Source organism: Chrysemys picta, chromosome 1 (assembly GCF_011386835.1).
Source record: "Chrysemys picta bellii isolate R12L10 chromosome 1, ASM1138683v2, whole genome shotgun sequence".
Classification (NCBI taxonomy): Eukaryota; Metazoa; Chordata; order Testudines; family Emydidae; genus Chrysemys; species Chrysemys picta.
In genome coordinates this window covers 294,767,819-294,795,071 of record NC_088791.1, presented here as the reverse complement: position 1 = coordinate 294,795,071, position 27,253 = coordinate 294,767,819, and the positions used below count along the sequence as shown (strand labels likewise).

At 40.4% G+C, this 27,253-nt stretch overlaps 1 protein-coding gene across 2 annotated transcripts in view; it reads right to left on the bottom strand.

The window, feature by feature from the left end:
* Nucleotides 1–245: 245 nt before the first annotated feature.
* The window catches only part of GTF2F2 (general transcription factor IIF subunit 2), a 133,477-nt gene continuing 106,469 nt past the window's right edge, over nt 246–27,253 (bottom strand). For both annotated transcript variants that reach the window (XM_005287171.5, XM_005287172.5), the window contains 2 exons: nt 14,768–14,911; nt 246–1,107 (listed from right to left, as the gene is read on the bottom strand). In XM_005287171.5, coding sequence (XP_005287228.1) covers nt 988–1,107; nt 14,768–14,911 — 264 coding nt within the window. In that variant the 3' untranslated portion in view covers nt 246–987. The remainder of the gene's footprint in view (nt 1,108–14,767; nt 14,912–27,253) is intronic.

Here is a 27,253-nt window from a genome sequence, read left to right as displayed (position 1 = left end):
TAAATAAAAGGAGACTACTTTACACTTACAACAGTACATGTCAGCTGAATGCTTTACAAACGTGGGCATTTAGCTCCATTTTAAAAATGGGGAAAGCGAGGCACAGAATGGTTAAGTGACTTTCTCAATGTTGCAGGGAGATCCAGTGGCAAACTCAGGTATAGAAACTATGTCTAAAAATGGCCTTTCATATCTATATAATTCAATTGATCAGAGCTCTAATATTCACTCAATAATATACATAATTTTATTTGCTACAAATTAAATGCTCTCTTTATTGATATGCTTACACACAAAACATGATCACATTTAAAAAAAACAAACATACTAATGATCTATTCGTTCCTCACTGTACTTATGGGGCCAGCGTAGTTTTTCCTCAGTGATGTGCTGTAGTGGTTTCCCTTCTCCCCCATTAACCAGTTTAGCAGAGAGCTTTTTGTAAACTGAGCTTTATTTGTTCTCAGGAAGACTTAGGATCACCATGAGTGTCATGACTGAAGACTGATCCTGAAAAGCACACAGTGCCCTTAAACTCCCAATCAGTATTAACTATGGATGATCGGCACCTCTCAGGATTAGGCCCCTAAGGAATACAGTAGAATAGGACATAAAAAACTCAGAACTGCTGGGATGCAAAACACAAAGTTACAGGTCCCTCTAAAATATGTTTTACTTTAAAGTTATCAATATTTAACAAAACTCAAAACTACTTAAAAAATAAAGCCAAAACTCAAAAGGTTTCTAATAAAGATAAATCTAATACAAGTTTATTCTGTAATTTTTTTTTGTCAAAAACAAGACAAATGTATAGAAACGTCCAAGAAATTTGTTTTTAAAAATGAAGCCAGACAAATTACAAAGTATTACTCTTTTTAAGATCTCTTGGTACTGAATTGTGCTCAGTACAGTCTGTTTAACTGCAGTGTTCCCTCAGCACAGTCCCATTATTCTATAGCCTCTGTGTTTGCTTCATTAACAGTTGCATTAATCACTCTTCTCTTCTCCTTGATAATGTCTGTATTCTGGCTTCAGCTCCCATGTGTTTTTGTGGGTCCCCTTAACATTGTAGATCCCTATTTCTCTTAAAATTTCTTTCAAGTATATCTGAAAAGAAACAAAAACATTTACATTACAAAGACAGGCAATTACTGTAGTTCTAACTGAAAACAACGAACATGATCTGCCAACCCACATTTACACTGTTAATAAAAATGATAATGAAATAATCTGACAATTACCAATAACAATTTCTTTATAAGGCTTAATAGTATAATGGAACTAACTTCTGACACTCTGTGCGATTAGGTGTGCAATAATTGCATTTTGAATGAATGTCTGACAGGTTTTAAATCCCTTGACTACAATACATATTAAAACAGAAGTAGATTTAATAGTCAAGAATGCATCCTTGGAACTGGAGAAGGAACAACTGAGTCACAACTATGACAGTTCTTCAGTTGGCCTCATTGTTTAGTTTAGAAGTGCAGCACCTCTAGCGAGCTGAACTCAGGGTCAGAGTTTGGGGCAGCAGGTGCTTGGAGTGTCACAGATGCAGTATTCTTAACATCCCAGGAAGGAGGATTATAGAATATCTGTAGAGCACATGTAAATGCAAAGCATTAATACTCAGAGGTTGGGAGGCAAGAAGGATCCCACAGCATACTGATTTGTTGGGAGATCAGAAAAATCAAAAGGCTGCGAGATGCCGAAGATACCATATGCTTTACAAATGTAGTTACACCAAAATTCAGTGTGAACCATTTTATTTCTCTTTCTATTGGACAATACTACAACACTACAAAGGAGTCCGAGTGACGAAGTGCCTTCAACTTCAAAGGCCCAGAAATATGGCAGGAGGTCACATGTTCTGATGGTGAGCTTCTGAGAGTAGGAGTTTCAGGGGGTGACTGTACGCTGTCCCAATCACCTCTATTGATACATTAGGGGAGTAAATACCTGAGAGGGTGAAGAGCTATTTCAGCTAAAGGACTCTGTTGGCACAAGAACAAAAGAGTATAAAACTGTCTGCGAACAGATTTAGGCTGGAAATTAGAAGGTTCCTAACCATCAAACTCTGGAACAGCCTCCCAATACAAGCTGTGGAGGAAAACACTTTAATTAGTTTTGAGAGAGCAGGACAAATTTATGCATGCGACTGTATGACCATGTTGCTTGTGATGGCAAGGGGCCGGGCTTAGCAGCCCTGGAGCTCATTTGTGGTTTATATCTTATGCTCCTAAAAGCTCATGTTTTAGCCAGCCACCTGTGAGGGTCAGGAAGGGATTCCTTCCTCCCCGCCACACATGTATTCTGGGATGTTTTTGTTCTTAATCTTCTTTCTCTGAAGCAGCAGGAATGGCTACAGCTGGAGATGGGCCATTGGATGGGGAGGGCCAGGGCTTTAAGGTGGCATCAAGCATCCTCTCTCAGATGCTTGGCTGGCTGGTTCTTGCTCACATGGCCATGGTCTAAGTGATCACCATATGTGGGATTGGGAAGGAATTTCCCCCAGATCAGACTGGCAGAGACCTTGGGGATTTTCCACCTTCCTCTGCAGTGTGTCAGTGCAGCTCACTTGCCAGGATTATCTGGGTATATCTCATTTCCCTGCCATGGCAGGGGCCTCAGGCACAGGTGCACCTTGGTCCCTCCTATTCCCTGCCTGTGGCACATAATAGGCTAGTCTATTCTGGGCTGTTATATTTTGGTCTAATTTCAGTTGTTGGGTTTAGTGTTGGTGGCCTGTGATATAGAGGCGATCAGACTTGATGATCTGGTGGTCCCTTCCTGCCCTTAAACCCTACGACTATGACTCAGCCTATTGGCAGTACTGCTCGTTTACTGGATCTTCAGCTGCTTCTGGATGTGCAGATGATACCAGTGACCAACAGTGCTTTTTTTCCCATCTGTTTTTAGCCAGAGGTTGCAACCTTTTCTTTCAGATTGCTACAGTGATCCAAACTTTTGTCACCTCAGGTTTGTACTTAGTGCCAGTATTCCACAGGATTTGTTAAATATCAACATTCAATACCTCAGAAAGCATCTTAGCCAATTGTTTTAAAACTCTTGGGTGAACATTATATGGTCTGGCAGATTTTAAAATGTTTAACTTTAGTAGGTATTTAACATCCTACCTAATTACTGTCAGAATAGTTGTGATTAAAAAAAAAGTCATCCCTTTAAGATATGAGTATATCATCTTGCTTTCCTCCAAATAAAGAACACGTATGTATTGAAAAATGCCTTCCCTTCATCATTACTTACAATTTTACCAAGCCCACCTACTAACAGACTTGTACGATTGTTAGGATTTCATTTGTTCCAGATTTTTTTTTTAATTGTGGTTATTGGTCCATAATAATCTACCCATGACTTTATGAAAATATTTACCATTTAAATTATTGCAGTGCCCGGAGTCCCCAGTCAGGATCATGGCACTGTTTATACAGTGCCAGAATAACAGAAGTAGATATTGGTCCCTGCCCCAAAGAGCTTACAAGCTGGCTAAAGCTAATAATCTTTTTGACTGTGAAATAGTTAACAATGATTACATCTAAAGATTAGCTACAAAGAAAAAAATTGGGGCTGTGGTCTCCTTTTGCTTCTTTATAATGTATATTGGAAAGTTTTGCTGTTTTTTTATTTTTTAAATAAAGGATTAGATATTCAGTTACTGCCTACCCTGGAATACTATAGCAACCCCAGTTTGAGAATCACTACATAAAATTTATATCCTGACATAGGTATAGTGTGAGCACTTTCAAACTCATTCTACAAAATGTATTGATCTGTGTTTGTTAGAACTTTTACAGCTTTTACATCTCTAGTGACTCTAAATGATAACATCTGCCTAACCCTTCTCTTACAGCTGAGCCCAAGGAAAGCAGACATTTGTTGATACACCAGCCTACTCTCTCATCCTTGAGTAATTTTATCTCCATCCCATGTTTGACTTGGAGCAGAGACTGAGATGAACATATGCAAGAAAGATTTGGCCAACTTTATTTTTTGGCTTTAAGAACCTTAAAAAAATGTGCTCTCTATCTTTTACAGATTCTGATCATTCGTATTCTCCCACATCACAATTTTACTAAGCAAAGCACAGTCTATCACCAGTTCTGTAACAATGTTATTCTAATTAGATTTATGTAGGAAAATCGTTCTTAAAATCCATTCTGAGGATATTTAAAAATAATTTCCCCTTTATTATGTAATGATTATAAATAAACCTGGATTAATAATTGACCACACATACAAAAAAGCTATTTTTTCATTATCCTTTTTAGGTCTTCAATTAAAATGATTATTGGTACAAATGGCAAACAAAGAACACAGCGTTCATTTTGTACTGAATGGATGACTCTTCAGTGTCTGAGTTTTAAGTGTCATAGAGCACTAACCCCAGCAGGTGGCAGCAATGGATTAAAGGAAACGGAGATGCACATTACTGCATACAGATGAGCTTCCCTCCAAACAACATACAGCTGCCTTCATACACCTCTACCCCAATATAATGCAACCCGATATAACACAAATTCGGATATAATGCGGTAAAGCAGCGCTCCAGGGGGGGCGGGGCTGCACACTCCGGCGGATCAAAGCAAGTTCGATTTAACGCGGTTTCACCTATAACACGGTAAGATTTTTTGGCTCCCGAGGACAGCGTTATATCGAGGTAGAGGTGTATTACAAACTAGACCGACTTTTCAGCTGCCTGAGTGAGTATTCATATAAGATTCTAGGCCAGGCAGATCAATTATGTGAGCTTTTTGTTAAAATGATACTGGTAGCGTGCAGTATATTTTCAAAAACGTGCATGCCATATGTACAATTAACAGGATCTGCATGCAAGTACACTGAAGCATGCACACGTGGAATTAGGCAGGCATTCATTTTCAACTCTTGTGCACTCGTGCATGGGTAACTTTGCACTTCATAGCATGGCTTGAGAGTGCTTGGGATTAAGACAGGGGGGCAAACTACGGCCCGTGGGCCGGATCCAGCCCGCGGGATTGACCCTGGTGGTGAAGTGGCCCCCGGGTGTGTGCGTGGGAGTGGGGGCGGGGGGAGGCAGAGGGTTCCACATACGTTGCCCTTGCCTCCAGAAACCGTCCCCCACAGCTCCCATTGGCCAGGAATGGGGAACCGCAGCCAATGGGAGCTTACCTGGAGGCGTGGCAAGGCCAGCACATGCAGAGCCTGCAGTCCACACCCCTGCCCTGAGCCCCTTCCTGCACTCCGCATCCTTCCTGCATCCCAACCCCCTTCCCTGAGCCCCCTATGCCCCACACCCCTCCTCTGTCCCAATCCCTTGTCCTGAGCCCCTTCCTGCATATCACACCCCTTTCCACATCCTGCACTCCCTCCTGCACCCCAACCCCGTGCCCCAGCCCTGCATACCATTTCCCCACCCAGATGTGGCCCTCAGCCCAAAAAGTTTGCCCACCCCTGGATTAAGATCTATTTATGGAATCAAGGCCAAATTCTGCCCTTGAATATGTGCACAGCTATCACTGAAGTCCATGGAAATTAAGCACAACAAAAGCTATATACCCACCTAACCACATTAAGCAGTTATTGGATTGATTTGATTAATTTATGGCTTAGAAGAGAGGTTACACAACTGCAAAATGCTTCTGTGGAACAGAAAGCATAGCATGAGGAATACAATACTTATAAGCATTTCTCAACAGAATTCATAGAACTAGGCACTTTGTTTTATTTACCTTGTATGCAGGTGGATTCTGGAGTGGTAGATAAAATCCCTGCACCCCCCAAACCCTTTGAAAACAACAAAGCATTCTCCATATCTGTACACATACCCTTCTCCCTGCCAGCGCCAAAGACTGGAGAGCAGGGACTGGGAGCTTTGGGGATGAGTAGAAATGAGATTTCTTTGCCAATCCTAGAGTCTCTCTCTTTAGTGTAACTCAAAATTATATCAGAAAGTAACAAAGGAAGTCTCTCTTGTGGGAACAGTAAAAACAAGTTCACAAGAATAATGCAAAATAGGACTGACACTGAGGTCATTAGCTTGTTTTTGTTGCACTTCTGTGCTTGAGAAACTTCCCCTTGTTTTCAGTGAGTCCTGAGTTAGAATAAAGAAAAAAAGTAACTGGTAGGGGAACCTCTCCCTTTTGCCACAATTGGGGGGAGAGGGCAGGAAGTTTGGGAACAGAGGGTAAAAGGTAAACACTTCATAGGAGCGCTGATTCTAAGGTTTCTTTTGATTAGAATAAAAAGATGTATTTTAAGAAAGTTAGAACATTGCTACCTAAAACAAACACATTCTAAAAACTACCTTTTTTCCTCGTCAAGAGAAACTAGTGGGGAGTAGAGCTGCAATATTATCTCCCTTGATCGAAAACTCACAGACCTCAACTACCCGTAATGTAAACCAACACTACATTTAAAAGAAAAGCACTTGGATTTTCCTTCAATCTCCATCAAATTTGCACTCTAGCACAAATCCTTAACAGAGACGTCAAATGCTTTCCTATCATTTATATGCTATCAGATCAACACATCTGACTGTCACACATTGCATGCTTTTGGGAAGTCATTTTGCCGTAACATTGCTAAGGTTAAGGCTCGATGAAGTTGGGCTACATATTGATGTTGAATATCAGCTGGAGATGGGAGCTGAAGCCTTCAGGAGTGTCAGAGTGTGTTACAGGCACTATGAAGACGAAAAGGAATAAACAAGTCTTTCCCCTTAGCTTATTTCAAGGCTTTTAAGGTTCTGGGCGGATGGGGTGTGTCCTGTCACAGGCTTAGCTATCACAAAATAGTTTTTGTTAGCTAAATTCCTAGTTTTTCCTCGCAGCTTTGGTGTACCTCAGTGGAAAAGCTCGCCAGAGTCAGGGATAAGAAGTGGTGCCCCTCTCTACAACTCAGAGAGAAAAAATGTTCAGGCTGTTCATATGTTGACCCTCTGGAAGAGGGAGAGAGACTGTGATATGCCTCAGTGTATTCCTTGGGTCGATATAACCTTTTATGCCCATTAAAGTTACTGAAAGCAAGCACACCAAGAACAACCCTTTATGTTTAACAGTGACTACATGAACAGTCAGCAGCTATTCCCTCACTGTCTTCTAGGTTGGGATTCATTGTTGTTATCAATGATAAATAGCAAGGACATTTAAAACAGCACCAAAGAGATGAGATTTGAATCCCTAGTGTCCTTTCCCATTTCAGAGTAATTTCCCCATGGCCATGGGGGCCTCTTTGGAGAAGTGGAGGGAGAATGTGCAAACCTCTTTATTTTTAGCCTCAGTCAGTAGTTTCTGGCATTCACACTGTGGCAGATTTATTATCAAATTAAAATGTGATGGGTTCAGCTTGGCACATATTTTATGTTATGGCTAAGAAGTTATAAAATATTTTGTAGACAAACACTATCAATGTATAATTGATATTTAGGAATCAGCACATGAGGAACAACAATGTTGCCAGAGGACTAGTCTCAGAGTTTTTTTAGATTTAATGCAAAAGGGGTGCAAAGAAAAGGCAATCCCATAGGGGAATAACTGCCAAGAGACACTATTTTTTAAACTCTTATGCTCAGTGTATCAATTCACTTTTCACCAAACCACCATGAAAAAGTCAGACAGTGCTCAAAGTTTATATTAGGAGTACTTGTGGCACCTTAGAGACTAACAAATTTATTAGAGCATAAGCTTTCGTGGACTGCATCCGAAGAAGTGGGCTGTAGTCCACGAAAGCTTATGCTCTAATAAATTTGTTAGTCTCTAAGGTGCCACAAGTACTCCTGTTCTTTTTGCAGATACAGACTAACACGGCTGCTACTCTGAAAAGTTTACATTCTATCTTTTGGGTTTTGCCACTTCAAAAAGATTTTTACAAAATAAAGGGTTTAAAGCTTCTGTTAAAACTGAACTCCATAACACAACCTTAACTAAGGTGACACCTTAAAGACTAACAGATTTATTTGGGCATAAGCTTTCGTGAGTAAAAACCTCACATCTTCATCCGAAGAAGTGAGGTTTTTACTCACGAAAGCTTATGCCCAAATAAATCTGTTAGTCTTTAAGGTGCCACCAGACTCTTTGTTGTTTTTGTAGATACAGACTAACACGGCTACCCCCTGATACTTAACTAAGGTGCTGTCACCACTCCATCATAATGGATCTACTATACAAAAACTGCTGCTGTTACCTAGAAAATGTAAGTTCTTGGAACAACTCTTCCAACAGCAAAATACTGAGCAGAGAAGTAGTTTAGTTAAAATTACAAATAAACCCCATCCCCCATTGGCTCAGGTCCTTCTTCTCAGTCCGAATCCAGAAGGTCATTACAAGCAACTGTTCCCCCATCTCTAAAGGCCTCTCCTGCAGAGTCAGACAAAACTCAAGACTCCACATTATTATTAATGGTTGGAGAGGGTGAAATGACATGGGCTGAAGTGTCAAGATTTTGCATGTTATAACTTGATCCCCCTCCTCTCCTTTCCACCTAACCTAACTCCATCTCCCAGCTTTCACAATGCCCAGTGGAAATAAGCATCCAGATGGCACAATGAAGTCATTAAAGAGAATTCATCTACTCACTAATATCCTGCACTGGCTTATTATAGCCTAAGCATCCTTTGGATTACTCAGTGCTATTGGATGCTCAAATAGTCATGGCAACTAAGCCACCCACTTTCATCTGTGAGTGGTCTGGAGACTGCACTCGCTCCTGGCCAAGTGATCCATGCCTTTGGTGACCATCAGGCTGATTAGTGGAACTCATCTCTTGGAATGAAACCATGTGCCCTGAAAAAGCTCCAACTGGAAGAAAATGCTCCCATTTTCTGTCTGCTTACCAACACCGATCATCATGAGTACATCACTCCATTCTCTACCATCTGCACTTGCTCCCCTTTGATTACACAATCCAATTCAAGGTCTCTGTTCTGATATTCAAAACCCTCCCTGGGTTTGGTTCTGGCTGCCTAAGGGTATGTCTACACAGAAGAAGAAAAGAAAAAAAAAACTGATCCACAGCATTGAGTTTCAGAGCCTGGGTCAACTGCCTCAAGCTCATGAGTCTCACACTGCAGAGCTTAAAAGAGCAGCGTAGACATTTGGGCTTGGGCGGAAACCTGGGCTCTGAAACCCGATGAAAGGGCAGGAGCCTGAACCTCTACTCTGATATTTGTAGCCCTGCAGCATGGGCCTGAGTCTGTTGGCCCGGGCTCAGAGACTTGCTGCCATGGAGGTTTTTTTTGCTGTGTAGCCTACCCTAAAAGGTCACCTCTCCCTCTGTGACCAATACCTCCCAAAACAGCTACATTCCACTGGAACAATTACACTGTTAGATTAGACTGAATGCCTAAGTATTAACACACAAATGAGCATAATAAATATACCAGTCTGCATCTAGAATTCCCATATCAGTACAAGTCAGTTTTATGCTGTTTTTTTTTTTTTTGCAGTCTGAAGCAAAATTCTAAGTGATCAGGATTCAAGGCAACTTCCATAAATATTCTTCCTTTATGAAGAGAATGCCTTGAAAATGCTGAAGCTGAAATTAACAACAAAAGCAAGAGTCTCCTTGGGCAGATACAGAACCATTATAAAGGACGTCAATTAATTAACTTGCCGTGTTTCACTGAATACACAGCACTCATTACAAAATTACTTGGCAACAAACAATAAGTAGATAACATTACTGAATCACACCGCTGAGTCTGAAAACGTAGCCAACTACATCATTCAACCAAAGACAACCTTCATTCCACACCCCCTAATTGATGTTAAAACTCTATTTTTAGAATCTGGTTGTGGATTCAAGGACTTTTGTGGAAGGGGATGCTAGATTATTTTCTGCCCATGTATGTACATATGTAGATAAGGCAAAAGTGTTCAGATGATCTTAGATGCATGAATTGTGCATCTTCAATTCATTTCTCAACTTCAGGCCCAGGATTTATTTCCTGAGCCTTTGCTTGATGACTCTGTCCACTTTTAAATCTACAGGGACAGAAGTGAGTGGTCTCTTTTTAGACAGACTTCTCTTTGAGCATAAGTGCACCTGCAAATGCTCCTGCTATCTGGATGGCCTCATCTGCCATTTGTCTCAAATGTTCTTAAGGCCAACTGATTATCAGTTTCACGTTGATTTTTTGCTGTCACACAGTAAGCTTTTTCTCAGTGCCCCACATTACACCCATTCTTTGTCCCCCTTCTTTGCTTTTCACATCCTTCTTTATCCCTTTACACTTGCCCTTTGCTTCAGATCTTGCTCCCTAATATAAAAGCAACTTTTTTGAAGTGAAGAAAGTGATAATGAAATTAAACCTTCTCTAAACCCATTGAAACTAGTAGGAGTTGTAGCAGTCTCTTTCCCTGATACATGCATATAAGTGCCTCTGGTCAGAACATAATTAAAATTCTCCAAGAAACTTGTTGCCCATCTCTTACAGATGATTATAAAACACTCAAGCATAATCAATATTATTGCAAGAGTTAATTAATGCAATATGAAGGAAAACAAGCATAGAAAAAAGTCAGGAAATTCCAAAATTTTAAAGTTTTTTTTAAACACAATGTTAACTTGGCTACACTGCACATTGTGTATATTTGAAAACTCTCCCAAAATAAAATACAGCACAGTTGTGCAACTTCACCAAGTTAAAGCCTCCAAATACAATATTATCTCAAACTTGTGGCACATTAAATTGAGAAAATTAAGAGCAATTGAAAAGTATGGGAGGGAGAATGCTACTATCAGTGAATGCTACCACCGTCAGCAAAATTTGAAAAAGGGCAACAGAAACGAACAGGAACTCTATTAAAAAGCCAAACTGGAAAACTCTAGTCTACAGCAATACAGAGTATTTGATAAACCAATCCCCATTGACAGAAAAATAAACAGTAATGAGAAGAATATGATTTCAGAGCAACTTTTGAACTTCCCACTGCTCAGGTTAGACGGAAGATTACATAGGCTGCATTGGTAAGGAAGTCTGATGTCCTGGCACAGTATCTTCCAGTGGTCTGGCTGAAAAAACTCAAAATAAACGGAATCACCAGCTACTGCTCATTGTTTTCTGTTCTTCAGCAATATCCGTTATTTTAATGTTACCCCATGACATTTATGACATGCACTAAGAGCTATGGGATCAGACATTACTGTACCAATATTGCTCAAATATTTTATTGCTGCAATAAAAAAGGAGCCCACCTAGTAAACCATTCACACACAAAGTCTTCCAATTTTTTGGTTTGGGAAAAATGTCTCCAAAATTTCAAAGACTGAAGTTACAGCATAAGAAGCTCTTACTGCTACTGCATTTTTTAAGGTCTGAGAAGCCTCAATGCAGTTTTTTAAATGGAGAGTGAAATGTTAGTGTGGCATTATAGTGAAAACATACTTGGGAAGCTGTAAAGTGCATCAACATCTAAGCTCTGAAAAGTTTTTCAAAACTAATGAGGAATGCAAAAACACTTGAGAACAAGTGGACTAAGCTTAAGTGTTAGAAATAATTATAAATAGTCCTCACTATTAGCAATTTATAAAAAAAATACAGTTCAAATTAGACACAGTAGTCCTATTCTTTAGTCAATATTTTATTGTTTATTCACCAGACAAATTCTGTTCTCTGTTATTTATTCAGTTTAAGTCTGGAACAACTCCAACAGAGCTCTATATTTAGATCAGGGTAAAGGAGAGTAGATTTGGCTATTATCATAGTGTAATTTGTATGTGTTTATAATATTTTGAAGTAAAAATATAAAATGTATTAGAATTTACAAGAGACCTGCTCTGTGTTTACAGGACTTCAGAATAAATATAATGTCGGATCCAATATATACCAATGTACTCTTCAAAAGAGTCAGAAGGATGCTATTTAAAATCACACATAAAATACTGGCATTTATTTGCTATTTGATTAACTAAGTTTTTGACTGTTTTGCTCAGTGAATTTTAAACATTAACACCCAGTGAAGTAAGCATCAATAGATTAATTCTAACATAGCTGAAAAAAGAATTGGCAAAACCTTTTAGTCAATTCTGAAAATAACCACAGCATTTAGAAACCTAGAGGAAAAATTACATACCAAGAAAGTCTTAAAAGCTATTTTAGAAAATCAAGCAGCGAACACTTAGGCAGAGTTTAATTAACAGCCAACCTCTTTACAATAAGTAAGAAGAGAAAATACCTATTCAACCTGTTGGCGTGTGTGCGCGCGCGTGCAAGGCAGAGCTGCTATGGCAACAATGAAGCCACAGTGGGTAATAGGAACAGATACTATATTTTTGGAAAAAATGTTTCACACTAGAGATTAATGTCTACGGGCACCGAGAAAATTGGCACATTGGAATGAAAATAGGCTGAAGGGCAGGAAACAAATAGCTGATAGCTGCTAATGGAATTGTTTCCATTTAGAAAATGCTTACTAGAAAAGTACTTAAAGGAAACACAGTTAGAAACTTAGCATGATAATTTTGTGGGGGGTGGGGGTGGGAGGGGGGTAGGTGGCATATTGAAAGAACATTTCTAAGTTATCACTACACTGGATATCATGTGAACAAAGAAGAAGGCAGCCAAGCACAGGCTGTACTATCACCACTAATATTTGGGTGTAGGGGAATCAGCAAACAAAGATGGCAAACATCCATCAAAAAATAAAAAGGAAGAGGTAACTATATAGCATGTTCTTCTGAACAGACACTGCAGAACATACTGAGAGGGAAAGGGTTTAACAGCTGTAAAATCTTGGTAGTCTTCAGATAAACTTGCAGGTTCTGCTCAAGGGAACAGGAAAATGTGGTACTGGGTTGGAACAGAATATAATTTTAGATAGATTGTATCATTATTAAGAGTTCCATGGTTAAAAGCAATAGAGCTCACTGAGATTAGAGTAATTCATTAATGTAGATCCACCACACTATGAGCAGAATATAATTTCTTTCGTGGGAATAAAACAAAAGTGACAGATATTATTTAAATTGGTGTAGAGCCCAGATTGTGCTATGTGCTTTTCAAATATAGAAGATGACAAAGTCCCTGCTTCCAGTAAGAACAGATGAGGACAAAAGGTGTGACTAAGGGGTACAACATATAAGCAAAGCAATCAGGATGATGATAGGTCACACATTACTGGTACATTTTAATCTTTTTTTTTTAAATTGAGAACACACTATTTCCTTCCCGATTCCCTCCACACAACTCAGCCCTCATCTTCCTCCCACACCAACTCTCAGCTTGTGTCCCTACACCCTCCCCCTCCCAACAGATGAAGAGTTTACGCGTACAATAAATAAATGAAAGAGAAATGGATGAATTAATCAGCTTGTTTCTTCGTGTTGCAGAATATATGAGCCTTCATGTACCTGAATAAGAGAATCATGGCTTTGTGGCTCTGCTCAAGGAGGTCATTCCATCATGGGAGGGGGAGGGATAGCTCAGTGGTTTGAGCATTGGCCTGCTAAACCCAGGGTTGTGAGTTCAATCCTTGAGGGGGCCATTTAGGGATCGGGGGCAAAAATGTGTCTGGGGATTGGTCCTATTTTGAGCAGGGGGTTGGACTAGATGATCTCCTGAGGTCCCTTCCAACCCTTATATTAACATTTAACTGGTTACATTTTTTAAATAACTATTTGCTCACATATCTCCACATTTGATACTTACTGAATGAGCAAAACTGACATGTGTATTCACTGTATTATAATAAGGAATATAGGGATCTAAAAGTTTTATGTTATAATTTGGGCCACTATGTCTGTTGTGTATATAACATGGAGTGCTGGAAGGAGCTCAGGAAGTTAGCCAGAGCTGCTGCAGTTCCTACTACTGGTCTCCAGGGATTGCTATTGTGTTCAGCAGGCTACTTACAGTTCTGGGGCAGGGTTGGGGGGTGCACAAGGGAGAGAACCAGGGAGTTAAGACAGGCTGAACAGCAGCTCTGCACTTCACGATGCTTTGCTAAGGGTATCCATAAAGACAGAAATCCCAGGGAACTGGAGAAAGAGGCAAACTCCTATGGGTGCAACAGCTTTTCCACTTCCCCTGCCAGAACTAGCAGAGCATAAAGGCAGCCTCTCCCCTGCAAAGGGCTGCTGGCACTTGCCAGAAGGCGCAGTTGGGATCTGCCAGGATGGGAAAGGGAAGCAGAAAAGAAATCCAAGGACTGGAGTCTGTTGGGGGATATAGAACAGAATGAGGCGTGGAATGTCATTTCATCAAGGGAAAGATGGGACAGGGCTACTCCCCCAAGGCCCATTTTTGAGTATGTCTTTGTGTGTTTCTTTTCATGTTTTATTTTCATCCTAAACAGTCACACACACAAATGAGGTAGAAAAAAGCCAGAACTTCCCCATCTCCCCCAAAAAGTGGAATTTTAAAAGTTTAAATGTTGGCAATAATGAGAATATTTAATATTAAATGTATTTGGGGCCTGAAATTACGATACATGACTTTTTTCTACCTATTTACATAGATACATATTCTGATTTCTAGCATTAAAACACAGAAGCCAAACATAGAAGAGATCTATTATTTTACCCATCTCTTTGCCAAGGGAGGATTTAGTCTCTACAATATTTCGTATCTCTTTAGTTCTGAATACACGTATCTTAAAATTTTGTGCCAACTTACCTCTCTTTACTATAAACACACAATAAATACATTTAAAAGGTATATTTTTAAGACTATGTATTGTAAGTATAAAATGCACATTCCTAATATCAATATATTTTGTAGTGGTCATTACTGAAAAATAGGTTATGAAGGCTATTATAAACACATACATACCACAGGCTGTTTGGTTATGTCCACCAAGTCCTTAATGTTGTAATACTGGTGTTTTTCAAATGCAGAAAAAAGCATGTCCAACACTTGCTGCTTATCAGCCCGAGCTCGTTTTCCATCTTCTTTTTTCTTTTTTTCATACTCAATCTATTAATTAAAATATCTTTTTTAAAAAAAGATGTTCATGCAACACATTCTCTGGGTATTTCTCTGAACAGAGTACTACAGTATTTAATAAGAATAAAACATTTTGCAGCTACATCCCACTTTTCCTCTCCAAAAAATCAACATGTGGAATGATCAATCAATCCTTAGTACCTCTATAACATAGATAAATAATAACCCCACTTCACAAATAAAGGAACAGACAGAGAGAGATTAAGTGACTTGTCCAAAGCTAGAGAGAGTTCACATCCCAGCGTCAGAACAGGGATATGAATTCAAAAGTTCGCAGTGTACATCTCTTGACACAGTCAACTTATTTTCATTCTCTGATGCATTTTGGTGATTTATTACACTATAAATTATTCTGAAAGCCTATGTTTCTTAAATTTGAGAAATCTTCAAAATAGCAGCAAGTCTGCAACATTTGCAAACTGCACCAGTCAATAAAGTGGGTTATAAAATACCATCTTGATTGCCAAGACCTATAGCAGAACAGCTGGATTCCACAGAAATTATAGAATGTGGACAAAAATCCAGGCAGTCTACTTTTTTGTTTTTGTTTTAGTTTTAAATAGTACACTGAAACATTTGTATCCAAAGCACTCCACTGAAAATCCAACAGGCAATGAGCTAGGACCTCCTGCAAATACTGAAGAGATATTATGGCTTTCCAACATCTTATAATCCTCTTAAACTACATGGTGAATTTAATTTCATTCTGTCTAGTTCTACCATAGCACTGTCCCACACAAATAGATTTTTGCGTCAGAAGAAAGCAAGCACGATAACATTAGACACAGTCCAGCTACAAACTCATCTGCTAAAAAATTATAGGTATCTTCAAATTAGGTAATGACAGAACCAAGTGTGGATCCTTTAACTATAAAGCAAACAGAATTAGGGACCCATTCGTTTGATGGAAACTTGTTACGTAGATAAAGAACGTGGAGTTATAGAAGTTTTGTTGTAACAAGTATACTCCTTTAACCTGTGGCTTGGGTATCATGAGCAGAATATTTGGAGTTAGTGCTTCCCCTTCCCTCCGAATTTTGCAAGCAGCTTCCCCACCACCGCAATCAACCAGCTCTGTGCTGCACACATTTCTGTGGTGATGCAGGAACCAGAATGGAACTGAATAAGATTTGCAGGTTACACTTGTACCATAGAGAAACACTATTGTACCTTTATCTTTAAAAATCAGTTTAATTTACTATGGGACTACAAATAATATAAAGCTCCTGTTGGAAATTGCTGTCTCTCAGCTTGGTTTCTGCCAGAATCCTTCCCTTTGGCTCTTTCATGCTCAAGTACAGGAATCCATTGTACTGTGGGACTCTTTAAAAACAGCCTTGAATAAAAACCTCTTCTATTGAAATCTAACATGTCTTTCTGGCCATACTTTCTGCAAAAGATTAGTTTAATATGCTTATACACTTAGAAATTCAGGAAGTGGGCTCAAGGATGAGTGAGTATTGGTCCCTCTGGCAACAAGAATCTTCTTCATTAATTCAAAACAAAACAAAAACGTTGAATGAACAGTTTTGCTTAGAACAAGGTCGGTCTTTAGGTAGATGGTCTCTTACTTACATAAACACTAGTGATCAGTGACACTAGAGCTGAAAAATGTGTTAGTCATTGGTCACTTTTGCCTTTTACCTTATTTACTGCAATGTAAATAAAAATGCAGTTGACTGACCCTTCCCTGTCTATTGTGGGGAAAAAAGGCCATTAATCACCTCTCAAAGCTGCTATGAAAGTTTACCAGGCCAGTCATTAATATTGGTATTACTGTAGAGCCCAGAGGGACCTCCTAATCCTGTCAATAACTTGTAATTATTTCCTAGCATATAGCTGATAAATAGACTGTTAGGCAAGAACAGGAAAATGAATGGGACTTCTTTTATAAGAGAGTGATAACTTTGTGTTGAGGGACTCAAGGACTGGCACTGTCCTCTATTGGGAGAGGGGGTTTTCCAGCAAAAGTAGCCACAGCAGAATCAACTTTGTGAAAGGCAGCTCATTTCTTGCTTTCTCAAACAGCACCTTGCTAATCTTGGAGGAATCAACTAGGAGGTTGAAATGAAAATTGGTATCATCAATTAACTTCTGACAGCAGGATGCAGTGGGATAGCAGCACTAAATTATAACTCTACATGTATGAAAAGCACCTCTAGCTCTTTGGAGGGATGCAATTCAGTGATGTTCCATCATAAGATAGGAAAGTCCTTCAAGAGCAAAATGATTCAACTGATAAGGAACTGTCTCTTGAAGGGAGTCCTCAGGGAAGTCAGGTCCATGTGGCATTTGGCAAATGGGGACAAATGCAGAGTAGTAGTAGAGGCCCAGGCCATTAGCCTATAAATATTTCTGAAGTGAGTTTTTACATGATACACAGTGGCATAGCCAGGGTTGCAGCCGAGGAGGAGCGGCGGTGAAAAAAGGCGCCAGTCCTTTGGTGGCATTTCGGCGGCCCTGCGCATGCGTCGAAATGCCGCCGAAAGATGGAGCAGCGCATGCACAGGGCTGCCCCGCTTCCCCATCCAGAGCGCTGTCCGGGCCAGCCCGCGGCCCCGTTCTGCCGGCCGGAGCGCCACTTTTGGGGAATGTGGGGTCAGGGGAAGCAGCCGCTTCCCCTGAACCCCGCTAGCTACGCTACTGATGATACACCCATAATATATAAGATATCATAAGAAGAGACACAGGGACTGGGAACAACATAAATTTAACAGGTGGATCCAAAGAGGTTTTAAGTGTAAGCACTTTCTGAACCTAAAGCTTGGCAGGAGCAGGGGAGGGATTATCTGGTCATGCTATGGCTGCCGCAAAGGCCTCTGATATTAGAAAGGCCAGGTCCAGTAGGAAGGAGAAAGGAAGAGGATAGCTCCAATTGTAAAAAGAGGATAGCTCCTTTAAGATCCTGGGATCCTACATAATAGAAATAAGAGACAGACTTGTTGAAAGTCTCTGGGTAAGGATAAAAGGGGTAAAAAACAAGGGTGAGGTCATGGTAGGGGGTCTACTACAGACCACCTAACTGGGAAGAAGAGGTGGATGAGGCTTTTTTTAAACATCTAACAAAATCATCCAAAGCACAGGACTTGGTGGTGATGAGGGACTTCAACTACCCAGACATCGGTTGGGAAAATAACACAGCAGGGCACAGATTATCCAACACATTCTTGGAATGTATTGGAGACAATTTTTTATTTCAGAAAGTTGAGAAAGCTACTGGGGGGAGGCTGTTCTAGATTTGATGTTGACAAATAGGGACGAACTGGTTGAGAATTTGAAAGTGGCAGGCAACTTGGGTGAAAGTGATCATGAAATGGTAGAGTTCATGATTCTAAGGAATGGTAGGAGGGAGAACAGCACAATAAAGACAATGGATTTCAAGAAGGCAGACTTTAGCAAACTCCGGGACTTGGTAAGTAAAATCCCATGGGAAGCAAGTGGAAGGGGGAAAAACAATTGAAGACAGTTGGCAGTTTTTCAAAGAGACATTATTAAGGGCACAAGAGCACACTATCCCACTGCGCAGGAAAGATAGGAAGTCTGGCAAGAGACCACTCTGGCTTAACCAGGAGATCTTCAATGATCTAAAACTCAAAAAAGAGTCCTACAAAAAGTGGAAACTCGGTCAAATTACAAAGGATGAATATAAACAAACAACACAAGTATGTAGGAACAAAATTAGAAAGGCCAAGGCACAAAATGAGATCAAACTAGCTAGGGACATAAAGGGTAACAAGAAAACATTTTACAAATACATTAGAAGCAAGAGGAAGACCAAGGACAGAGTAGGCCCGTTACTCAATGAGGGGAAAGACAATAACAGAAAATGTGGAAATGGCAAAGGTGCTTAATGACTTCTTTTTTTGGTTTTCACCAAGAAGGTTGGTGGCGATTGGACGTCTAACATAGTGAATACAAGTGAAAATGAGGTAGGATCAGAATCTAAAATAGGGAAAGAACAAGTCAAAAATTACTTAGACAAGTTAGATGTCTTAAAATCACCAGGGCCTGATGAAATGCATCCTGGAATACTCAAGGAGCTGACTGAGGTGACATCTGAGCCATTAGCAATCATCTTTGAAAAGTTTTGGAAGACTGGAGACGGGCAAATATAGTGCCCATCTATAAAAAGGGAAATAAGGACAACGCGGGGAATTACAGACCAGTCAGCTTAACTTCTGCATCCGGAAAGATAATGGAGCAAATAATTAAGCAATCAATTTGCAAATACCTAGAAGATAATAAGGTGATAAATAACAGTCAGCATGGATTTGTCAAGAACAAAATGTGTCAAACCAACCTGAGAGCTTTCTTTGACAGGGTAACAAGTCTTGTGGATGGGGGGAAGCGGTAGATGTGGTATATCTTGACTTTAGTAAGGCTTTTGATACTGTCTCGCATGACCTTCTCATAAACAAACTAGGGAAATACAACTTAGATGGAGCTACCATAAGGTGGGTGCATAACTGGTTGGAAAATCATTCCCAGAGAGTAGTTATCAGTGGTTCACAGTCATGCTGGAAGGGCATAACAAGTGGGGTCCTGCAGTGATCAGTTCTGGGTCCGGTTCTGTTCAATATCTTCATAAATGATTTAGATCAGGGATCGGCAACCTTTGGCATGCGGCCCACCAGGGTAAGCATCCTGGCAGGCCGGGCCGGTTTGTTTACCTGCCGCGCCCACAGGTTCGGCCGATCGCGGCTCCCACTGGCCCCGGTTTGCTGTCCCAGGCCAATGGGGGCTGCGGGATGTGCTGGCTGCCACTTACCGCCGCCCCCATTGGCCTGAAGTGGCGAACCACGGCCAGTGGGAGCCGCAATCAGCCGAACCTACAGATGCGGCAGGTAAACAAATCGGCCTGGCCAGCCAGGGTGCTTACCCTGGTGGGCCACGTGCCAAAGGTTGCCGATCCCTGATTTAGATAATGGCATAGAGAGTACACTTATAAAGTTTGCGGACGATACCAAGCTGGGAAGAGTTGCAAGTGCTTTGGAGGATAGCATTAAAATTGAAAATGATCTGGACGAACTGGAGAAATGGTCTGAAGTAAATAGGATGAAATTCAATAAGGACAAATGCAAAGTACTCCACTTTGGAAGGAACAATCAGTTACACACATACAAAATGGGAAATAACTGCTTAGGAAGGAGTACTACGGAAAGGGATCTGGGGGTCATAGTGGATCCACAAGCTAAGTATGAGTCAACAGTGTAACGCTGTTGCAAAAAAAGCAAACATCATTCTGGGATGTATTAGCAGGAGTACTGTAAGCAAGACATGAGAACTAATTCTTCCGCTCTACTCTGCGCTGATAAGGTCTCAACTAGAGTATTGTGTCCAGTTCTGGGCGCCATATTTCAGGAAAGATGTGGAGAAACTGGAAAAAGTCCAGAGAAAAGCAACAAAAATGATTGAAGGTCTAGAAAATATGATCTATGAGGTTTGTTTAGTCTGGAGAAGAGAAGACAGAGGGGACATGATAACAGTTTTCAAGTACATAAAAGGTTGTTACAAGGAGGAGGGAGAAAAATAGTTCTTCTTAACCTCTGAGGATAGGATAAGAAGCAATGGGCTTAAATTGCATAAAGGCAGGTTTAGGTTGGACATTAGGAAAATCTTCCTAACTGTCAGGGTTAAGCACTGGAATAAATCGCCTAGGGAGGTTGTGGAATCTCCATCATTGGGGATTTTTAACAGCAGGTTAGACAAACACCTGTCAGGAATGGTCTAGATAATACTTAGTCCTGCCTTGCGTGCAGGGGACTGGACTAGACCTCTCGAGGTCCCTTCCATTTCTATGATTCTATGATAATCTGATGTCTCTTCAGTGGAAAAAGTCCATTATCCTTTGCCTGCTCTTGAGTCTGGTGACTTCAATAACTCAAAAACATAATTGTTGAGAATTTGGGCATGAAAGGTGGAGGGAGCCTATCACTGCAGGTTGCATGATTTTTCCAGAAGAGTACCACTGACTTGATTTCCTCTAATCCTTTTAGGAATTTTCTGTTCCTATCAATCACTCAGAACCAAACCAAACAACACCCTGAGGTGGAAGGTCAAACTAAAGTGAGAGAAAAAAAACAGTCTAAAGGATTTTTTGAAGCAAAAATATGAGCTAAATCCTCCTGCTGTTCATTCTGCGGAAGACAGAACATAATTGGAAAAGCTAATGGCAATCTCAAGACAACCTATGAAGATGCTCAACAATTCTGCAGCATCCTTGTACCTGTACAAGTGAGATTTAGAGAAAACTTGTTTAGAGACTGATTATCTTCACTTGGAGAAACAACCTGTTAAAATTTAATGCAGTCAAGCAAAAATGCTTACTCTGTAAAATGGACACTTTCTAGACAGAGGAGGAAAGCAAGTGATCTTGCACCACATTATTATGAGGAGATCCTCAAAACAATCCCCACTGCTGTTAGCCTTTTATGGGACTATTTTATCAAAGGTTCTCAAATACTGCAATATCTAATTTTTTCCCCCAAGAAAATGTTATGGAACAGTATGCATTTTGTTTTTTAACTGAGCTGAAATACTACTAGTTTATTATCTGCTAAATGGCAATGGACAACATTTCTGTTTCTCTGCTATCTTGCAATTTTATAGGCTAATTAATTTCTTCCCATTGGGAGCTTTCATTTTGCATTTTCTTGATTATCTAAGCTACAGAGGAGTCCTCTCTATAAAAATGCAGCTTGAGTACTCTAGAATTCATAAGTCATTAATCCATACAACAATTCACATACAAAAGTGATTATCACTCCTCACTTCTTAGCAAAGATTACATAGCTGAGCACTCTAGGGGTGAGGTCTTGTATTGTTAAAACTTCATTATTTTGTTGGAAACATTCAGTTATTTTCAATCGGTATCTCAGTCATGTTAATTAGCGATGCTCAAAATTAGCTTAAAACTTCAGCAACAGCTCCCACTGCAGTGTAGGAGCACCAAAAGCAGTGTGAATACTGCTATTTTTTTTTAAAATGGTATTGCTGTAGCATTCTCTCCACAGTTGTGAGGACTGACATGACAGTTTATATAAAATTACAATGCCTCACTTTATCCATCTTTTGTAACAAGATACATCGTGCAAGAGAACCAAAACAGTTTGTGTGTGTAACTTGATATACATATACACTATATAAACTAAATTAATATTTTCTTAAATTTAAAAAGCTAAAATATTAAAATATATTTGGATATCATAGGGGTGTAGTTTTGGGATGGATTGGTAAGCACTGAAGTTGCTGTTTTATCCCCTGCAATTCTTTACACAAGATCAATTTTTCTTTGTTTACCTTCACAGTGTGTCGCTAGTCTTACTGGAAGGTTGCCAAGATACCCTATTTGAAGGCGTCATTAATACAGACACGTATTATATTTCTTCAGCAGATGGTTAATACAAAGACGATGAAAAAGACGTGATAGGTGAAAGTAAAAAGTTTTCTCCAAAAAAAAATTTGAAAGAAGCTTTAAAAAGGTTCTGTATTATTTTCAAAACTCCTTTTTTTTAAAATAAAGAACTATTCTGTAGTCAGTGAAACACCCCTACAATTATCATTTCAGCCTGCAAAGACACTACTCTAGTGAACAAATAAACGCAATTAATTTAACAATGAAATTCACAGTCCAACTCAAAATGGCTTTCTTGGTCTGCCCAGTATTCTGAAGTACAACCAAATGTGCATTTGCTGAAGAGATTTCACGCTGCGTGTTGAAGTAAGGTCTTGTCTACACCCTAAGCTTTTTCTGAAAATTGTTCTACTCTTTCAGCAACAGTAGGAGCATCAGTGTAAGACATGGTACTTGCAACTTCTGGTGTTTCAATCATGTAGTCTAGCCATGCTGTGAACAGGGTTACATAGCATGGTGGTAAAAATCTATGAGATCAGCCTATACTTAGTACTCTCACTGTTAGCACAGTGGAGTTATACCAATACTATACCACAGGTGGGAGAGTTTCAGACATCCTCAATGTAAATGCAGCCAAAATGAATCAGGTTGAGTCAACCTGGAGGAGTTCTGTGGACATGCATAAGCAGAGAAACGGAAGTGGTAGGCTTTGTGCAGAGAGACTGGGAAGGTTATAGGGTCGGACTGGGTAAGCAAGGTCCATACCAACAACGGACAGAAAAGAGGTCTCCACGGGAGACAGCAGCAACAAATAGGAGCAGTCACAGGGAAAGAGAGGCTAGTGACAGGCAGGGCTTGCAGCTGATTTGAAAGAGGAGAGAGAAGCTACTAAAGGAAAGGAACTGACAGGTGAGGGAAGAGAGTGGTAAACAGTGATGGATGCTGGAAATGGGGAGTGATGGCAGTACAAGGGGAAGCAACGGTCTTGACTGGAAGTTCTTCAGTATCTGAAGGCCAGGGGATGAATACGTATGTGGGACAGGTGTCTGGGACTGGTAATAATATGGATGAACACCCTTTAAAGAAAAAACACTGTTTCCTGCTAATGTTCTCTACATACAATTTAACTCCCTACCACTATATTTTGTATTGTAAAGTGCTGTTTTCCCACTTTTGTTTATAGGTGCTTGAAATTAATGTGGTCTACTAGTCTGCAGAACCACCTAAATGGAGCACAAATCCCTAAAATATTGTCTGAAGCTTACATAAATAGTGAGTACTTCAGAAAATTTCTCAACAAGGAAGTGGTGATATTTATTAAACCAACATCAAGATGTTTACAGCTAGATGGTGATTAGCCCTGTATGGGTGCATATTTAGAGGGGAAAAGGGATAAGACATTTTCCCGAGGGGATAAGAGCGAATTGGACTCTTGTTGCGGGAAGAGCATGCAGCACCTTTTGAAAGGATGTATCTAGGACCGCCACGGCCCATGCTACAACATCAGAGACAATGCCTCTGAAATGCCCTTTCTATGTTTTTAATATAGTGCCCATCATCATAGTTTCTAAGGGCTGAACAAAATTAAGCCCCAAACCAAGAGCTTTTCATTCTGTTTCTATGAGGGAAACAAATGTCTCGGGACCCCATCACTGCAGGCAATAAGTTACATGCTACAATCTCACTCTTAGGGCTCAGGCCTCGCAAAATAATATTGATCTTAAAGTCAGTCAGATTTCAGGCTTGACTTATTGACCAATATTGCTGCAAAAGCATCTGACAAACAATACAAGTCTTACTGCTAACAAGGCCACGGTGAGCTCCATACACAGCAATATCTGCAAGATTCAATTTAAGACTTCAAGAGACTTGGGAAATTGAAAATAAATACTATATGACCATGATTTGATAATACGATCCTCCATATATTAGGTGTTTATCACTCTTGTTGTGGTACAAATGGTTGAAGATGATTAGGTAAAGTTAATTATTTTGCACTGCACATTAAAGTAATAACTTTTTAAAAAATTAACTCAGAGGTGAAGTCTTATTGACTGCATTATCACCTAACAGATATTATTCTGTTTATTTGCATTGTTAAAACAAACAAACTGAAAGTGATGTAGACACAGTTAGTGGAGCTAGAGAGCTTTGTTAGCGTATGATAAAAGATGGTAAAGCAACAGAAGTTTCATAGCCATGAGAACATTGTTAGAACACTACAGGCATGCATTTATAAATATATAAGGAGAAATTCCCTTCCCCAAAGAACTAAAACTCTAAGTTACAATTACCAGTTACAACAACATTACAATTACAATATTCTAGTGAGAAGGCAGGGTTTAATTTCATTTTGGGAGAGAAAGAATCTCTCCCCTTCCATTCTCATACTGATGGATGAGGGATGTCATTAAAAAAAAATATGAAGAAAAGAGATTGCAGATATCACTCCCCCGGCACACCTCCAGTTCTTCTTCCGACCCTTCCCTTTTGTACCTCCCATCATGGGGCAGGAGAGGGCGAAGAGGTGGAGTTATACTCACGTCCCACTTACTATGCACCTTCCCGTCAGTAGCTCCACCCCTTTCATTTGTCCTGTTCCTTTCATTTTTGCCCTTCCTGGGAGTCTCCCTCTTCCATGATAGATGATTGCCCTTCTTTCCTCTTCCCACATTACTTCATATTTTTCCTTTTCTTTCCTGTCCCCTGGTAACTGCTGCCCTTATTAGAGCAGTATGGTATAACTGAGAATATGGGATGAGCTTAACAAAATAATTTCAGCCTGAAAAAGCCAGGAAAAATTTAATTGAGAGATCTTAAAAGATTGTGGAATGATCTTTAAAGAGAAATGGGAGAAGACTCACCATTTGGGACATCTAAATCTAGATTCAACGGACTGGAGAAGTCACTGTAGAAAACAGTCCTGCACTGGCATTTGGTGGGGAATGAAGGAGGGACGATATGATGCAAGTGATCTATTTTAATAGGCTTTTTCCATCAGAAGTTCTACAACTAACCATACTGGATACGTACCGTATGTCTTCTGGATGTTTATATCAACATGACCAGCTGTACAAACTGCTAACAATGTTACAATTTGAGTACTCCCATATTACAACCACATTCTCATTAGGGGTATATCTACACAGCAACTAGACATGGGCAAGCCAAGTCGGGCTCATGGGCCTTGGGCTACAGTGCTGTTTCATTGCTGGGTAGATGTCTGGACTTGGGCTGGAGGTGGGAGGGCAGTGGGTAGGGGAGGCTGGGGAGGCTCTGCCTCCCCAAACAGCCAGGCATGGCCCCGCCCACACTGCAGCCCCAGAGCCCCACTTCCCAGGGTTGTGGCAGTGCCGCGTGCTCTCCCTCCTGGCATGCTGGGGAGGCTGCAGCGGCGCTGCTGTGTGCTATCCCTCCTGGCGCTCCGAGGCTGGGGGAGGCTGCGGGCACTAGCCAGCATGGGACAGGGACCGGCAGCCATGGTGGGGAGGATCTGGGTTCCGGGGGCACGGAAGGGGCTGGACCTCAGGTGGAAGGGGCGGGAGTCTGGGGGCTAGCCGCCCCCAGCTAGTGGTTCACACGGCACCCATGCTCCAGCCCGGGCCCAAAAGTCTACATAGTAATGAAACAGCACCTCAGCCCAAGCCCCAGGACCCCAAGTCAGCTGGCATGGGCCAGCCATGGGTTTCTCTTTGCCGTGTAGACATATCCTAGGAGATCTAGTAACAGGCTGGGGGGACAACTGTGTTACAAGACTGTTAAAAGTTGTAGTATCAATAGCATCATGACTGTAGTCTATAACTAGACTAAAACTTTAGGGCTTGTCTACACACAAAAGTTATACCGCTTTAACTACAGTGGTATAGTCAAAGTAGTATAACCCCCTAATATGGTGTGATGTTCTCTGATTAAAATAGGACCATATAGATCATTGCTGCAACCACTGTTATATATTTGCAACAAATCTTGTACGAAATGTGGCATGTAAGATGTCTATGGAAAGGTTATGATTTGCTGAATATAATTATACTATTTGTATACATGTATCATTTTTGTATTTCAAGTTATGAGTACTGGCGCTATACCTGTATTTCAAATGTTTGCTTCTGGGATAACGCCCCAAGGTAGTTAGCCAGCGCATCTTGGAGGGACTATTCAAACTGAGTGGCCCATCAAAAGGACACTTAACTCACAATGGACCATGGGAGATGACCATCTAAACTGAATGGACTTTCCTGTGAACGTTCCATCTGAAGTATAGGTAATGGCTTCCTGCTATGACTAAGCAAAATCAGGCATGGACATGTGACTTACCCATGTGACTCCAAACTCCCATCTTTTACCTGTAATTTTCCATTAGCTGTGCTGAGGGCTTTGTTTGAAACAATTGGTTTCCTTCCACATGGCAGAAACTATAGAAGGCCTTGGAAAGCCCTCCACTTTGCCTCTTTCCTGGTCCAGCCTCTTTCATGCTCAAACCTCTGGACTATGCACTTATACTATTGGGAGCATTCTAACCAAGGGACTGAGATCCTTCCCATGATTTGGAAGCAACCAGAGACTTAACAAGCCAGCAGTTTATTCCATTGCTGCTACAAGCCTGAACCAGAACTTTGCAATTATTGTATGTATTTGATTCCTTTAACCAATTTTAACTTTCAGCTTTCTTTCTTCTTATAAATAAACCTTTAGATTTTAGATACTAAAGGATTGGCATCAGTGTGATTTTTGGGTCAGATCTGAGTTGTATATTGACCTGGGTGTGTGGCTGGTCTTTGGGATCAGAAGAACCTTATTTGATGAGACTGGTTGTAAAGAACCACTCATCTTTAAATCCAGTATTTTGGGCGGTGATACAAGGACTGGAATATTTAAGGAAACCGTTTATCTGATTTCTTGTTAGCCAGTGTGGTGAGACAGAAGTTTACTGTTGTTGCTTATTTCAGTATTGGAAGAGG